The sequence below is a fragment of the Catharus ustulatus genome, chromosome 2 (genome assembly GCF_009819885.2).
Source record: "Catharus ustulatus isolate bCatUst1 chromosome 2, bCatUst1.pri.v2, whole genome shotgun sequence".
Lineage (NCBI taxonomy): Eukaryota > Metazoa > Chordata > Aves > Passeriformes > Turdidae > Catharus > Catharus ustulatus.
In genome coordinates this window covers 39,737,002-39,753,078 of record NC_046222.1, presented here as the reverse complement: position 1 = coordinate 39,753,078, position 16,077 = coordinate 39,737,002, and the positions used below count along the sequence as shown (strand labels likewise).

Below are 16,077 nucleotides of genomic sequence, written 5' to 3'. Positions count from 1 at the left end.
CGCCTTATAGTCGTGAAATTACTGTAACTTTTCTTTTTTTTTTTTTTTTTTTTTTTTTTTTTTTTTTTTTTTTTTTTTTCTAAAATCTCTTGTTCTGACCTTTTGGGAAGTAATTTTCTCTCTAAACCCATAATAAAGTCTATGTGCTCTGCATTCTTTTGTACTCCCAGAACCGCTTCTCTATGTATTTAACAACAATTATCACTGTTGTGTTATAATTTCCCTAAGAACAGAATTTTCAAACTTGAGTGCTTGAGTGCCTACTTGATTTGGGTTATGATAGCCTTTAGATAATAAAAACATATCCCCTCTCCACCCCCCAACAAAATAAAAAAAAGGAAATAAGAAAAGAAGAAGAAGTTCCTTGAAAAGGAACTCCCATTCTCCTATTCCTAATGTGATTTCTGGGGCTGCTTGGTATTTTGGAAAAACATGACATGCGCATTAAGGTGCTTTGATAGGGATACTGGGCCTTGACTTTGGACTTCTTTCACAGTTGTGGTTTAAACTTCTACCAATTCATGTGCAAAATAATATCCAAGAACACAGATCTACTTTAAAAAAAATCTGCAGATTTGTAAAAAGCTGTCCATTTGTTAACACTACCAATGCAAATACACTACTACTTCAGCTGAACAACTTATGCTTTTGGTGTGATTACTGTCATAGGGTATTTAACGTGTACACATACCACACAGATAATATCACTGTTGACATGGTGACACCGGGGACAAGCAGTGAAAGAACAGTGTGCCTATAAAGGGAATTTATATAGACAGGATCTACTTTTCCTGACTCATACATAAAATCTGCCTGGTCCTTGTGCAGTCAATGACTTTAGTCACACAAAAAACCCCAAATTCCTTACACAGCTTTGCTGGTTGACATAACCAATCTTGAGAAAGAAAACTGCAGATCTTTAATGATCAGACTGTCTTCAAGAATTTGTGCTGTTGCTTTTACCTGGCAAGTATAATGGCTAGCTTGATTTTTAAATGGATAAAAAGCCTTTTCCTGAAGAATTGTTTTGACTGCTTCCACTTTATCTATTGCAATAACTGATACAGTGGTGAGCATGACTAAGAGTTGTATGATCTCCAAGGAGTAGTGAAAATCTCCTTAACACAGATATTCACTGCAAACACACATCCATGAAGAGATCCCCAGCTACCTTTGCAGGAATTAAATGTTAGAATTTACCCTTCACTTTTCCCACAAAGTGCACTTTGGCTTGATCAGTTACCTACTTTTGTGCATATTTTTAGGGTAAATAAATAGTTTTTCATTTCACAACTCATAGGTGTTATTTTAATTTTGGAAGAAACAAACTGAACATACCAGCTTCATCAGAGAAACTCCTCTTCAACCATGCCCAAATTTAAATCAACTGCATATGGTCAAGGTCTAACTAAAGGACAGAAATCTTGAGGGTAGGGAAAGCTTATGTAAATGGCAATTAGAAGTAAGATAATTACATAAGAAAGAAAACAGTAATTAATTAAGGTGGTTATAGGTAGAATGAGGGCACAGATCCTTTGTAGCAAAAAGATGCTGTTTCTGCATATCTTAATTTCTAGTATTTAGAAATTCAGTGTATACTGAAAGAAAGAAGAAGTCATGCCACTTTTTGGATTGCTAGTATAACTTCCTGCAATTTCCTGTGCTTTCTCTAGATGTCTCCTCTCTTAGACATGATGGTGCCTGTGCCCAGGCCTCCAGGTCTGATTGAGAGACTCAACTGAAAAATATTGTAGAATATACACCCATCCCTTGCACAAACACCATGTTTTCTAATTTTTTACCACATAAGTCTTTTGTGCCCTTTCTCCAGTGCCATAATTTCCATGGAAACAGAACTGCAAATTAAACCAGAAATAACAGGGTTTACGCTCAGAATAAAATAAACATACCCCAGATTTTAACTTAACCAACATAAATTTCCTAGTTTATCTGCATATATCTGATGGTTGAAAATTCAACTTTAGTTTTCTGGAAAAATCCTGAGGTAGTTTCCTGCTTGGGACAGAGAACTGATAGTAAGAAAGGGCCCAGTCATAAAAACAATGGCTAGGTGATGTGCATACACAGTATATGTCAAATTTGCATGTTTTGAAATCAGTGTATTTATTTATCTGAATAGCTTTTCATATAGGAATTGTAATGCATGATTTAGATCCTGAAATCCAGGCTCAATATATCTGTTTCATCATATTAACTACAATAATAATAATAATAATAATTTATATTGTGTTCAGTAGGCTAGCTGAGATTTCTGTTGTGAGAAAGGTCAACTCTCACAGGTGTCTCACAGTTTTGATTGATCTTCCAACAGCTATGAAATCACAATCCTGCAAATTACATTCATAGTTCTATTGTTTCAAATATTTATGTTCACATAAATTAAATTTCACAGTCTCTTATGTACAGCAAGTGTAAATCCTCAGAAAATGGGAAAAAATCTTAATCTTTCCTCACTTGTGAGGAGTTGAAGCATGATCAAAAATTGCACTGACCGATTTTGTGAAGTTATGAGACCTACTGGTGCAGAATAATCTGTATCTCAGTTTACAAGTATTTGTTTCAGCAACATCTTCAACATAATTTGAAACTTCATAGGAAATCAGGCATACCTGCCACTACCAAAGACAGGTGTATGCATGTGTGTGTATATATATATATACAGTAATTTCACGAATACAAGCCGCAGCAATTTGACAAAAATTTTGGTGGAAACCTGGAAGTGCGGCTAATAGTTGGGGGCGGCTAATATGTGAATAATTTTCTGACATTTACAACCCCAGACGTGCCCGCCAGGGCACCGAGCCAAGCACCGGCCAGTAAAAGCCGGCATTTCGTGATTGTTACAGTGTTACTGTGTTGCCGGGCTCCCTGCAGGCAGCACGGAGGGCGGGGAGAGAGGCGGGAGAGCTCTCTTCTTCCCTCCTCTGCCGCAGCCCAGGGGAGAGACGGGGGGGCCGTGCGCCGCCATTGCCGCGGCCCGGGGAGGACGGGGGTGGGGGCGCTCTGCCCCCGCCCTCCCCCGCCGTGGCGGGAGCAGGGGGTGCTCCGTGCCCGGCCAGTGCCGCGGCGTGAGCGGGGTGCTCTCTCCGTGCCCGGCTGGCGCCGCGGCGGGAGCGGGGCCGGGGCGAGCGAACCCAGAGGCGGTGGCCAGCCCCGAGCGGCAGCGCCGGGCTGGGCCACCTGGCCCCGTCAGCAGCCCCGAGCGGACCGAGCCTGCACAGCCTTAGTTGAGCCAGTAAACCCCCCGCCATGCCGCAGTTCTGTTAGTATTTGGCAACTTTGTTGCATGCGGGTCCTCGCTGCGAACGACAGAGCGGCTTATATTCAGGTGCGGCTTATTTATGGACAAAAACCGAAATATTTGCCAACACCCAGAGATGCGGCTTATACTCAGTGCGGCTTGTATTCGTGAATTTACTACATATACATACACATACATATAATATATCTATTTAATTTTATATGCACACGAATACTATCTCCAACACAAAACAGCACTCTTCAAAAAGAAATTTTATGCAAAAACAGACCTACATATAATGGGATGCCACTCTTTTTAGCAGAAAGAAAATAATTTAAATTTTGCCAAAACCTAAATGTATGAGTTTGAAATCTTAACATGTTCAATTTTGGCTCCAGCTACTCTAAGTTTACTTCACAGAACTGTTTCATGTTAGTGCTATCCTGTCAGTTCTTTATTATAAACAATCAAGGTATTTAGCTTCCTATTAATTTTTATCTTCCTGTACTGTGAAATACCATGTAGCAGGAAGTTTGTTGTTTTTTGTTTTGGCTTTTAAAAAATTTTAATTGCAATGTCATGATTATAATACATTTGAAGGCAATTCAATGGCTGACTGAGTACAGGGATATAAGAAGAAAGTCATCACTACAATTCTTTCTGTGAGTCTGACTATTCTCAAATCTCATTATTTTTCCCTAACAAGGAGTTTATTGTAGGAATTACTTACTCAGGGCATCTGAAATTATGTTTCTTTTAAAAATCAGGTCACCCAAGAACCAGACAAGGCATTAAAATACATTTAATGAAACTTCCAACAAATTAAACTGGAGGACACAAAGCTTTTCAGCAGGGCCCATAGTTCAAATTGCTTATTAAGAGAACCTCCTATCGAGAAATTTACCTCTCATGTTGATTTTCCTATCCTTTCCTTGTCTTGTTTTTATTTGGTAGTAAAAACACAGTCTGCTCTATTTTGCAAAACCTGGAACTAAGAATAGCTTGATCAGCACATAAAAGGTTTTTAAAGTTTCATGTGCTAAATACTAAAACAAATATCAAACATTTCTGGGATTTCATTTATTGCCAATTTCCATTAGCCATCCAGAAAAATGTAAGAACTCCTTAAAAATATACTAACCTGGTCTGATATTTATATTGGTGGGAGTTCTGAATGAACAGAATCAGCAAAAAACACGACAGTTTGACCCAGTCAGACCTTCTAAAACACTTACAAGAAGTTTCATAAATGTGTATGATCTAAACATTACCTCTCTTCTTTCATCTTTGAATGGGCTTGGTAGCTGTGCTCTGCTTCTCTATATGTATCCATGCAACCCAGTATCGATGTTTCTGTGTCATTTTGTAGTTTAACAAGGCTATTTTGTAGTCCTAAATTCTCATGTTTCATTTTGTGAAGAGAAGCTGTGAAATTTCCATGTTCTTTGTTACATAAATCTATGCACTGTGAAAAGAGATAATACCATCATTAAGTAGTTATTTTTTCCACAGTAAATGGGTATATTTTTAACAAGCAAACACAAAACAATGTTCTATGCTAAAGAAAAGACCTAGCTACCATATATAATCATGCAACATTTAGGGCAAACCAAGAGAATTGCCTCCAGAAAAAAAATCACAGTAGATAAATGGAAAAGAAGGGATAACAGCCTCTACAACACAATAGAACAAATTAAAATTTCTCAGCAAACATGCATTCAGAATATTATTGTTGTAAATTTATTGCTTGCTTTGTAAAACTGATGATATAAAAGCAACCATAACAGCTATAGCTGCAGACTGTATTGCTCCCTCCAGTAACAATTCCTCCAAAAATAACAAGCAAAATAATAGGAGTTCATTACTATACCAGATACAGAGTATGTGTACAGGCACAGTTTAATATGTGTGTTGAGACAGTCACCTTCAGTTTCAGAAGCAGAGAGTAAAGCCACATCAGCACAGTGCTCTCTCTCCCTGTCACTAAACCCTGCTTCTCAGCTGGGTTAGCCCACATGGTATGCAAGGCAAAATACTGAAAGTGCAAGCCACAGGTGCACTGTGATCAGGGGCTAAAGACCCCATCTGCTAGGATATCAAGAAGGGAAGATGCAGATTAGCTCTGGAAGTTGTCTAGCCAGGATACTCTGTTCCTTTTTTCCTCCTATCACTTAATCCACAAAGCCTATGCTGCACACCTGAGACAGCTATTTTGGAGCTGTCTCTCTGCAGAGTGCTGCACTGCGTTGTGTAATATATTTGCAATAACCATATACTGTCATCACCAGGAAATTCTCAAAAGGTTTATCAGATTACACACAAAAAACGAAAAGCCCTTACATTTCATTAAGTTGTGCTTTCATATATTCCTGGATTTACCTTATTCTCTTGGAACTCAGTAACTCATTACAGATTTGGTTCTTAGTACACTGCTGGCACAACTGTGCTCCTGAATTTTAAAGCTTGTCTATTCTTGCACTGATTTGATGCCATCTCTTCCTGTGGACCTTGCCTTGCTTAGTTTTAGGGGCATGGAAATGCCAGAAGTTTCTGGCATGGAAATGCCAGAAGGCATAATAAAATGTAATATTTTGTGCAACTATGGGGGAGCAGGGGCTCAGCTACGTCTCACAAGTGGGAGGAGTGGCAGAACAAGGGAGAAGGAGAGTGCTAAGTCATCCTACCACTAATAGCTCTAGAATCAGCAGTAAAGTTATAATGGCATGAACCCCAAAACTGAGCTGGCCCAGCTACATTGCTTTTGGCATCTAAACCCTGAAAGTAACCCTGCCTGATGATGCATTACACCATGACACTGACTTAGGCTGGCACTGGTCTCAGAGGTCTGTTGTGCTCCACTGTACAGCACAAACACGTCCATAAAAATCTCTCCAATCCCTGGAATCTTAATATCAAATATGTCACAATCTCTAATGTTTAGATCCTCACAATACATTAGTAAAGCAGGAAAGAATTTTTAAGTTCACAAATCTACTGAAACATATATTGACCTTGGTATATGTAGTAACTGGATTTTACTGTTAAAATATAACAAGCATGCGATGTCTCTAAGGACCCTTGTCAGACAGCTCTTCTCTATCTTCAAGATGTGTCACTGCAGAGAAGAGTTAGACATGCACACACACATCCATCTATGCTTCCACAATAATGGATCATATATACACATACAGATATCCACAAGAGTAGATTGTGGTGTGTAGAAAAGACATCACTGATGGACATCTATGCTGTTTTAAGGGTGTGGATAAACATGATGCTCTTTCATGACAATTAAAAGGCTACAAATCTGCCCAGAATGTATGTACATCAGTATTTCCAAACAACATTCCAGTGGGGTTTTTATAGTGATAGATACAGTAACTGCATATGTTCTGTAAGCAGGGGATATTTGAAGCTTTTTGTGGAAAACAGCACATATGCTATTTATTCTACCTTCATAAACCATAGTTCTACATTATCTTACAGCACATTTTTTATCAATTAAATTGTAAAGCTCCGCTGTTTGGATATATAAATACTAAACTCTGAAAATAAGCTGGGTGGGAGCAAAATGTGTCAGTTTTTTACACTGCTATTTAAACACCATGTGAACAAAGGGGTAAGATATTAAAAAAGGGACGTATTTTTGTCTGTGAAAATTATGATTGTTTAAACTTAAATAAGTGGTATCACTTACAAAAATATGCTTCCAGAAGTTGTCAAGTGTCTAGACAGTTACTCAAAAATTTAGTTTATTTGTAGTTTAATACAATTAAGGTAAAAATCACTCTTAGCTATACTCATCTTCAGGCTGTGTGTGAATACCACTTGGTTTTGATTATGTTGCACACCTTATTTTTATTTATTTAATCTATGCAAGCCAGAAATCTCTAAATCTACCCTGATCTTAACCTACATTTACAATAAATAGAAGTAACTATTCTACATGCTTCATAGATTTAAAAAAATTACCATGCGACTTTCACACTCCTGGTTTTCCACCATTTCTTTTAGATGTGTGTTTTCAGATTTGATAACTTGGTAACGGAATTCCAAGAGCTAGGAAAATATTAAGTTCTTAGTTAACAACAATATTACTCTCAATGGAATAACACTGAGTATAGATATATTTAAGCTTAATTTTACAAAATGTACATTAAAAATTACAAAATTTACTATAATATTTTTAAATACAGCAATACCAAAGTAGGAAGAAGTATTAAGCCATCTATAAAAGATACACAAATGCAATGCTTCTGAATTTATTTACCTTTTTGAAAGAAGGTAAATAGGAAACTTAGGAAAACAAGAAGTTCCCATACAGTTGCTACATAGAAAGAGGGATAGATTTTATAGGTCACTGAAACTTGATGAAATCCTATTCATGACATCTAGAAATTTTATCTACTCTTTCAGTGATATGGAAATATCTGGTAAAGAGCACTACACAGCAGGAGATATCTCTCATTTTCCACAAACACTAACTTTGCTATTGTCAAAAGTAAAGTATTACTTCAATCACAGTTTTCCATGTGTAGTAACCCTCTCAGAAAACACAGAGATACCCAGAAACCTCTAAATAGGATGGTTCTTTTGTTTTACAAACCAAGTAACGAAGATGAAAAATTTGTTTTCAAAACAAAAATTTGTCACAAAATTCCCCACTGGTATCTTACAATTTCCAGCCATAAAATTACTAGAATTTTCCATGCAGATTTGTAACATTCTTCAAAAAGCTTTAGAAAACACTGAAAAATAAGAAACTTAAAGCACATGTAATAACCACAAACTGGAAGTTTTCAAGATCTTTTGCACATTAAAATGAGAATGCAGAAAATAGATGTAATGGTCAGAATGAATTTCAATTTAGATGTACAGTTGACATTTACTGGTGATTTCTTGTTCCAGTATCAATTTGGCTGCTTCTGTAATACTTCACAGATATTACAGCACCACTGATAAAAATTACAGCAAGAAATGTGATGTCTTTTTTCCACAGATAATGAATGTCATTATCAATAGTGTGGAGTAAGATGATGTGGGCTGCTTTTGCCTACTTGCATACCTGTTGTTTTGTTAACAATTTGTGTTTTGTCTCTAACTCCATTTTTAACTGTCTTTCCAGAAGACTAGCTTTCTCCATGATAGTTGCTATAGTGATCTCCTTCTGATGAAGCTCCTCTGTCAGGTCAGAGATTTCTGTCTTCATTCTTTCCTGCTCAGAGCAATGGGACTGCTCCTCTCGATAAACATGGTTTCTTATCTGTAGCAAATACATTTCAAAAAGGAAAAATGCTGTGCAGTAAATATGATTGCATCACTTGCTACTTATCAGCAACTTTTTCTGCTGTTGCTTCCAAGACACCAACTCTTCTAACTGAATCAGAGATTCTGAGATTGTAAAATAAAATATCTTTGGAAGTCAGTGCAAAGAGCGTTCTTTATTTATACATCTTTTTTTCAACACTTCTCTTGTACTTTCATTTGCCTATTTAATATCAGAAATTAACAAAGTACAATACACTTCAATAGACCTTTTAAAAGAAAGTAATAAAAAATCATGTATAGGACTGGAATATGTGATAAAGAATATCCAAGGAAATATCCATTCAATAAATTTAAGTATGGTTTATTTATACTGCACTTAAGATAGGTTGAAAACAAGTTTGATGAAGTTTAAATTAACTTAGAAGCAATATAAATAAATCAATCTAGAGGCTCTTTAATAAGAAACTATGTTAGAAATAAAGGGTATGTATGGCAAATCACTTTATGAGAATTGTTCCTGCCATTACATGTAAAATTTTAAGGTCAAACTTTCTGTAATACCTCCTGTGTAGTGTTCTCCAAAGTATCAAGACAAAACAAAAAAATTGTTTTCCTCATCTTTCTACTATATCCAACAATTTAGTACTGACAGATTTTTTATTGTGTAAGAAACAAAACAACAAAAACCAGCATAACAACCTTTGAAACCACTGAAACGATTTTTGCGTACTATACACGAGTAACAGATTGCATTTCGTTTTTATTTATGCAAACAGCACAGAAATATTAGAATTGTAAACAAATAGATGCAGATGAATAAAACCTAAGAGGTAGATCATGACTGCCATGCCAAAACTGATGAACCCACGTCAGATGCATCCAGAGACATTCAAAACCCACTTGGCAAGCATTCCTGTAACCTGCTTTAGGTGGTTCCAACCCTAATAGTTTTGTGATTTCTGCTCACATTGCTACTTGGCAAAACCACAACATGCTCGTAAAGACGAGTTCTGAGCATCCTCTACTTCCAAAGCATTTCAGCCCGCCAAGCCACACCCTGTTCCACAGTGCCATGTCATGCTGCTTCCTCACAGCACTTTGGAAATGTGAATGCAATGTGATGCATAGTCCCAACGAGAGAGCTCTGCCTTAGACTGTGAAGCAGATACCTGATAAGCTTAGTTTTGTGTGAGTACCTGCCACAGTGACTTTTATCAGTTGATCTGTTTGCATATCCTACCTCTGAGACCACCTACAAATTACAGCTTAGCTCTACAGCCTAATAATTAATCAGAGCTTTGGAGGCTTTCTTAGTTGTATGGTATTATCTGAATCACAGTAAGGCGTAGGCATGGTCTCTTCCATTAATTCAATGGAGTAGGCAGGCACAGAATCAGAATGTCGATTTTACAGCTACACAACTAAATGCAACCATATACAAAATTTTTTTTCATATAAAAAACTTCATGGTCTCCGGAACCTACAATGCATCCTCCTGCTCTCTACAGTATATGCACATACCCTAGGTCAGTACTCTCTCCTAAAAATCCTGTACTGCAATTAAGATCTGGAAATGATATTAAATACCTTGTTCAGCTCTTCTTCTTGGTGTTCTCGACTTTCTGCAAACAGCAGTAACTCAGTGTTTTTATTTTCTAGTTGCTCAGTAAGCTGCACACAAGATGACTGATGCCTTTAAATAAGAAATAAACAAAACATGAAACAACCAGAACATTCAATACTCTCTACCTTGCAGTATCTAAAAAACACTCCCAAACATAACCAACATTTGGCCTAAACCAGGCTGGACTTTGGGAGATGTCTAGGAATTAAGGACAATAAAGCTCTTACAGACTGGTATTTCACATAATTTGAAATGGCTACAGCAGATTAGATAAGCCATAAAACCATGACAATTTTATTCGAAGGAGGTTAGGGAGAACCTTAATTGCATTGTTTCCAAAGTGTTTTAATGCTGAGAAAATGAAAGACTGTCAAGATATAGGTAGCAATATCTGAAATGCGTTGATTTGTAAAAGTTTAGGTATCATTAAAGCCTTTTAACAGAGCCTGCATCTATTGCCTGAAATTGCCTGATATAATTGTCAATGAAAATATCCAGTCTAAAATTCAGAAGCTGACATTTGAATCCAGAGTGTCTTTTCAAACAGACTTAATTTAAAACTAAGAAAAAAGTTACTGGCTCAGAAGTACTTGTTAATTTAAATATGTCTTCACCATCCATACTTTATTGGAATTTCCTGAATATTTTTATACTCTTTGATTTTCAATAATTCCGTATACAACTTTTGGCATTCCAGTTGTATCCTTCTCCAGAGACCATCCCTTGACTGCAGCTCATTTCTCATTTCTGAGACGTCTGCCTCCATGTTCTGAAGAAACAAGCAAATGTACAAACAGTGAAATAAAATTAGACAGCTTAAAATGCTGTTTTTTAACACATCATATTCAATACCTGTACATACAAGATTTAGTTTCTGAAAAACATTGCTTCCATGTCAGTTCCTCTTGTCTAAAAATCAGATTCTGAATATTCTTTAGCCCTTATAATGTTCCAATGCATCTGCCTCTGAAATTATTATAGGAAACATAATTCAGAAGTTCTTTATTGTACTAAATGCATCTAAAATATATAGCTTGCTTGTTTTAGCAGGTTCTGCATCCTGGAACATGTTTCACATGCCAGAATTGGTGCCATAAGTGGCTTCCATTTTATATTTTCCTAACAGCATATCCAAATTTATAAACTTTGGAAACTACAAGGCTGCACAAATCAGATCTGCATGGAGTTAATTGCTTATTTAAAAGAACATAAAAAAATTTTCAAACAATCAAAAAATATTTTTCTTAGGGACTTGACAAATCTTATTCTGTTTTATCCTTAATTTCTGATTTACAGTGTGTTAGACAACCTGAAGACATACTACATTTGGCATGATAAAACATGAATTAAAAAAACTCCCAGAATTTCACAAAAATTTACTGGAAACATACTAAATATAAGAAATTGGAAATATAACTCACAAATAACAAAAGTAACAATAGTAATCAGTGCTTGCAATAGTAATATGCAGAGAATATGTATTGCTTCTCACCTTAGAGCCAAAACCATGTTTCGGATTAAAAAAAAAAAATTAAAAATTCCAAGGATATTGATCCTTTACTGTTCAAACTATTACACTAAAAACATTCACAATTTTTCATAGTATCTTCATTTTATTTGAATATACTGTCCATCTTTAAGAGCAAAAATAAAGCCTTTAACATTTCAAAAGAGAACTGGACGCCAGAAACTGCACTGCAAGGAAGAACTTCAAAGGTTTATTTCCCTTAGAGCCTCCTATGAGAATGACCCTCCTTCCAAGAAGCCTGTGGTCTTCCTCTGGCTGAAAGGGTTGCTGAAGACAGATACGAAGTGCTTTTGCATTTTTTGTGGTTTTTTGGGGTGGGGCTGCATATACGGACTCATTTATCTTAGCCTTTGTTACACTAAGGCCAAGAGAACTTTTTTAAACACCAAAAATGCAATTATGGGTATATTCAAGTGAAATAAAGCTTAATGAATTGTTAAAATTATTGGTAAGACTTGCTTATTCTCATTTTCATGACTCCAACATTCAAGAAATAGCCACAATTGTTTTATAACATATGAATTTGGGAGATGGTTACCTTCTGATTTCATTTTGGGGTGGATAAGGGAAATGAATTCTGCACAATTGTGTGGCAGAGGTCATATTTTCTGTGATAGACTGCAGTTATCACACATATTTACATAAATTGTATTTTTTTGTGAATTAAAATTAGTAGCAGGAACAACAGCAGTGAGAGCAGCAGCTGCAATAATAATTGAAACAGAACTTCAGGTCGAGAGTTTCACAGTTTCACTTATCAGTTAAAAAAATTAGATATGCATCACTTATTATTTTAGAAAATATCTACTGCATCTGGTTAAAATGAAAATTAATTTTAACCAGAAAACTTTGGGATTTGTTTAGAAAATATCTCATACAAAGAGTCTGTTTCAAGTTGAAAAAATCATTAAATCATTTCTTTCCGTCTGTAAAAAGTTATGCTTCTACTAGCTTGCCAATCAAAACAAAGTCCCAAATATTTCCTGGTCAGCTCGCTCTAATTCTGCTCAAAGGTGTTTGTGGTGAGTTGACCCTGATTGGATGACAGGTACCCACCACAGCCACACGTCACTGCCTTTCCCAGCTGGACAGGGCAGAGAAACCAGAGAAATGCTCTTTGTTTCTTGAGATAAGGGCAGGGAGAGATCACTCACCAGTTACTGCCAAGGACAGAACAAACTCAATTCAGAGAAACTAATTTCTTGCTAATCAAATTGGAGCAGGTTTAGGAAAAATAAGAACTAAATCTCATAACACCTTATCCTCATGCCTCCCCTCTCCCCAGGCCCAACTCCCTTCATGGGGCATAGTCCTTCAGGAAAAGGCTGCTCCAGTGTGGGGCTCCAGTGTGGGTCCCCAGTGAGGTCACAAGTTCTGCCAGCAAACCTGCACCAGTGTGGGCTCCTCTCCCCGCAGAGCCACAGTTCTTGTCATGAGCTTGCTCCAGCACATCCCCCTGCTCTGGCTGGGATCCTCCAGGAGCTGCAGGTGGATCTCTGCTCCTCCATGGACCCCCATGGGCTGCAGGGGCACAGCTGCCCCACCATGGGCTGCAGCAGGGGCTGCAGGGGAATCTCAGCTCAGTGCCTGGAGCACCTCCTGCCCTCCTTCTGCACTGACCTTGGGTCTGCAGGGCTGTTACTGTGACACATTCTCACTCTTCTGTCCCCACTGCACAGGGTTCTTTTTCCCCTCCTCTTAAATACATTAACCCCCAAGGTGCCACCATCACTGCTGTTGGGCTCAGCCTTGCCCATCATGGAACTGGCTGGCATTGGCTCTGTCAGTCAGACATGGGGGAAGCTTCCAGCACCTTCTCACAGAGGCCATCCCTGGAGTGCCGCCATTACCAAAACCTTCCCAACACAAACCCAATAGTCTGTTCAACCTTTAAAATCAATCATATGGTATATTTTTACATAAATTAATGTCTAGTAGCAGACCTAATGCTGACTTTTCAAGAACCAGGTGCCCTGTGTAATGTTTTCATGTTACCACTCATGGTATGGCTGCAGATAAGTTTGTCAGATAATTCACAGGGTAGAGAAACAGACTGCAGTCTACATATAGATCCTTTAAACTTTGCATATTCTGTAAAGTCAACAAACTGCTCTTCCATACATTTCACTTTATTATTTGCTAATTAATAGTATAAGTGAAACAATTAGGAGCATGCATGAAATTATCCCAGTCATAAAGGAATATATGAGGCACAACAATTCTCACTTTCGTTGCCATCAGAGTTTTCCACATCGAGATTCCCATCTACTCCTTCTTCCTTTAGCCATATCATGTCCAATTATTGCCATCCTCCACCTAATTCTCCTTCACATAAACCTGCTTACTTTTTCTAGTTGACAACAGGTCCTGTACTTTCTTCTTTCTCATACAGACATTCCGAAAAAAAAAATTTTCCCTGAGCTACCCCATTTCACCATATGTTGACATCAGTGTTTCCCCCTTACGCAGTATTTCCAAATGCAGCTTTTCTAACTAACATAGCAGCATTCCACACCACCAACACAGTTATTCTGCAACTTTCTGCCCTTTAGAAGACACTGTTATGTACATCTAGCTCCACTTCTACTTAAAGTGTCTTCAAGCTTCCTACAGCTCCATTTTCTCTCGAAAATATGATTGCAAAATTCTTCCTGCTTGAAGATTTTCTTCAAGGCTACAGCACAATCTCTCTGTCATACAGCCTGTATCCATGTGGTGTGAGTGCCATGATTTGTTCCACTACCTATTCTAGTCCCACTGCTTTTGATGGCAGCCTTTTTAACAGGCCATAAAACAGAACAGAAGCTTTGCTTGCACACTGATAACTTGTATACAGGCAAAAGACTCAGTGAACTAATGTGCAAATGGCAGGTATGAACTTGGCTCTTCTGACAACACCTGACAACACAATCTGAAATTAACCTCTGCCACATATATGCTATTTCCTATAAAGTATATTGCATATGTTGTTAGCACTCTGCAAGACTGTCTATAAACAGAAACAAATCTTTCTCCAAAAAGACTTGAAGTTACAAGAGGCCATTCAATATATTACTGAACCTATAAATGCTTAAATAAATAAGCAAAAGCATAACTGGTATATGTCACCAGAAAAAAGTATCAACAGGAATTTCATTCCTGATATGTTTCAAACACAGATAGTAAAAAAGGTTGTAAAGATCTGGTATTATCTCAATCTTATCAGAACTTATATATCATGACCAAAAGAAGAGGAGCAAATGGTTGTCTTCATAGATCAGTGCTATGCTGAAAAACAGTGAACTAAGATAAAACCTGATGGTTCTCTACATAACCAGACACTTAAATATTTTTAAAATGTACTGCATAATCCCCTTTCAAAACTAACAAAGTATACATACATATTTGTATATACTTATTTACTAGCTATGTTACACAATGAACAAGAAGGTGTAAATCACATAAAGAGATTTCTCAGAAATTTTTATATACAAGGAACCAATATAGGGAAAGTTCATGTACATGCTATGGATATAGGAGTTATAGAATGATACACAGACAAGAGAAAACATATACTGCTACAAATCAAACTTATTTCTGTTTTACTAAAAAAATCCAACCCATACTGTTCCAAGATTATTCTGTGTTCATGCACAGAATACACCTAATGTTCATCTATGTATGAAAATCTCATCTTGATTTTCCAACATCAATTGCACAGTCATCATAAAAAATTATGACTACCTGACACTGATTTTGGTACATTTTTAGATCCTCATGGAGTTTCCTATTTTCTTCTACCAGCTTATTCTTGTTTCTTGCTATTTCATTCACAATTGTCTTTATCTTTTCAATAATCAAATCATCGTTTTCAATTTTGGGCTGGGTATAGGTAATTAGCTCTTCCTGGTTTTGTTTCTTATTGCATATTTGGAGTTGATAATTCTGGGTCTGCTTCTGTAAAATAAGAAAATATTTTAAATTAAACTCAATAATTGTATGTAAATCACTAGGACCAAATCATTACTTCTGAAATCATAAGGCTATTCCCATCTTCACCTGGATTTGCTTAGAATAGATGGCACAATTCAAACAGTTTGACTCACTTGCCCTCAGTAAAAAAACGAAATGTTTCAAGACCCTTCAAGGACACAGTAGTTTTTCAAGGATTTTTTTCTCCTGTGCTGTGTATTTTCCTAGTAGTTAATGTTAATGAGCCTCAAATGTGAAAAAGGTGATTATGATGACCTACTCAAAGCAGTTACCTGTGAGAAATAATTTGAGAGAAATGTTCCACTTTGATTCATTGAACTCAGTGGGAGCTCTGTGTGTGTGTGCCTCAGGATAGATATTAACCTTTGACTAGAGAGTTACCATTACATAGGTCATGTACAAACAGCTCAGGTACTACAGGAA

General features: G+C 37.0%; 1 protein-coding gene across 5 annotated transcripts in view; it reads right to left on the bottom strand.

The window, feature by feature from the left end:
- The window catches only part of DEUP1 (deuterosome assembly protein 1), a 47,084-nt gene that overhangs the window by 12,561 nt on the left and 18,446 nt on the right, over positions 1–16,077 (bottom strand). For 3 of the 5 annotated variants that reach the window (XM_042779034.1, XM_033053249.1, XM_033053251.1), the window contains 6 exons: positions 15,406–15,618; positions 10,769–10,923; positions 10,118–10,223; positions 8,328–8,525; positions 7,235–7,321; positions 4,534–4,727 (listed from right to left, as the gene is read on the bottom strand). In XM_042779034.1, the coding sequence (XP_042634968.1) occupies positions 4,534–4,727; positions 7,235–7,321; positions 8,328–8,525; positions 10,118–10,223; positions 10,769–10,923; positions 15,406–15,618 (953 nt within the window). The remainder of the gene's footprint in view (positions 1–4,533; positions 4,728–7,234; positions 7,322–8,327; positions 8,526–10,117; positions 10,224–10,768; positions 10,924–15,405; positions 15,619–16,077) is intronic. The other 2 variants (XM_042779035.1, XM_033053250.1) reach the window with 2 other exon arrangements.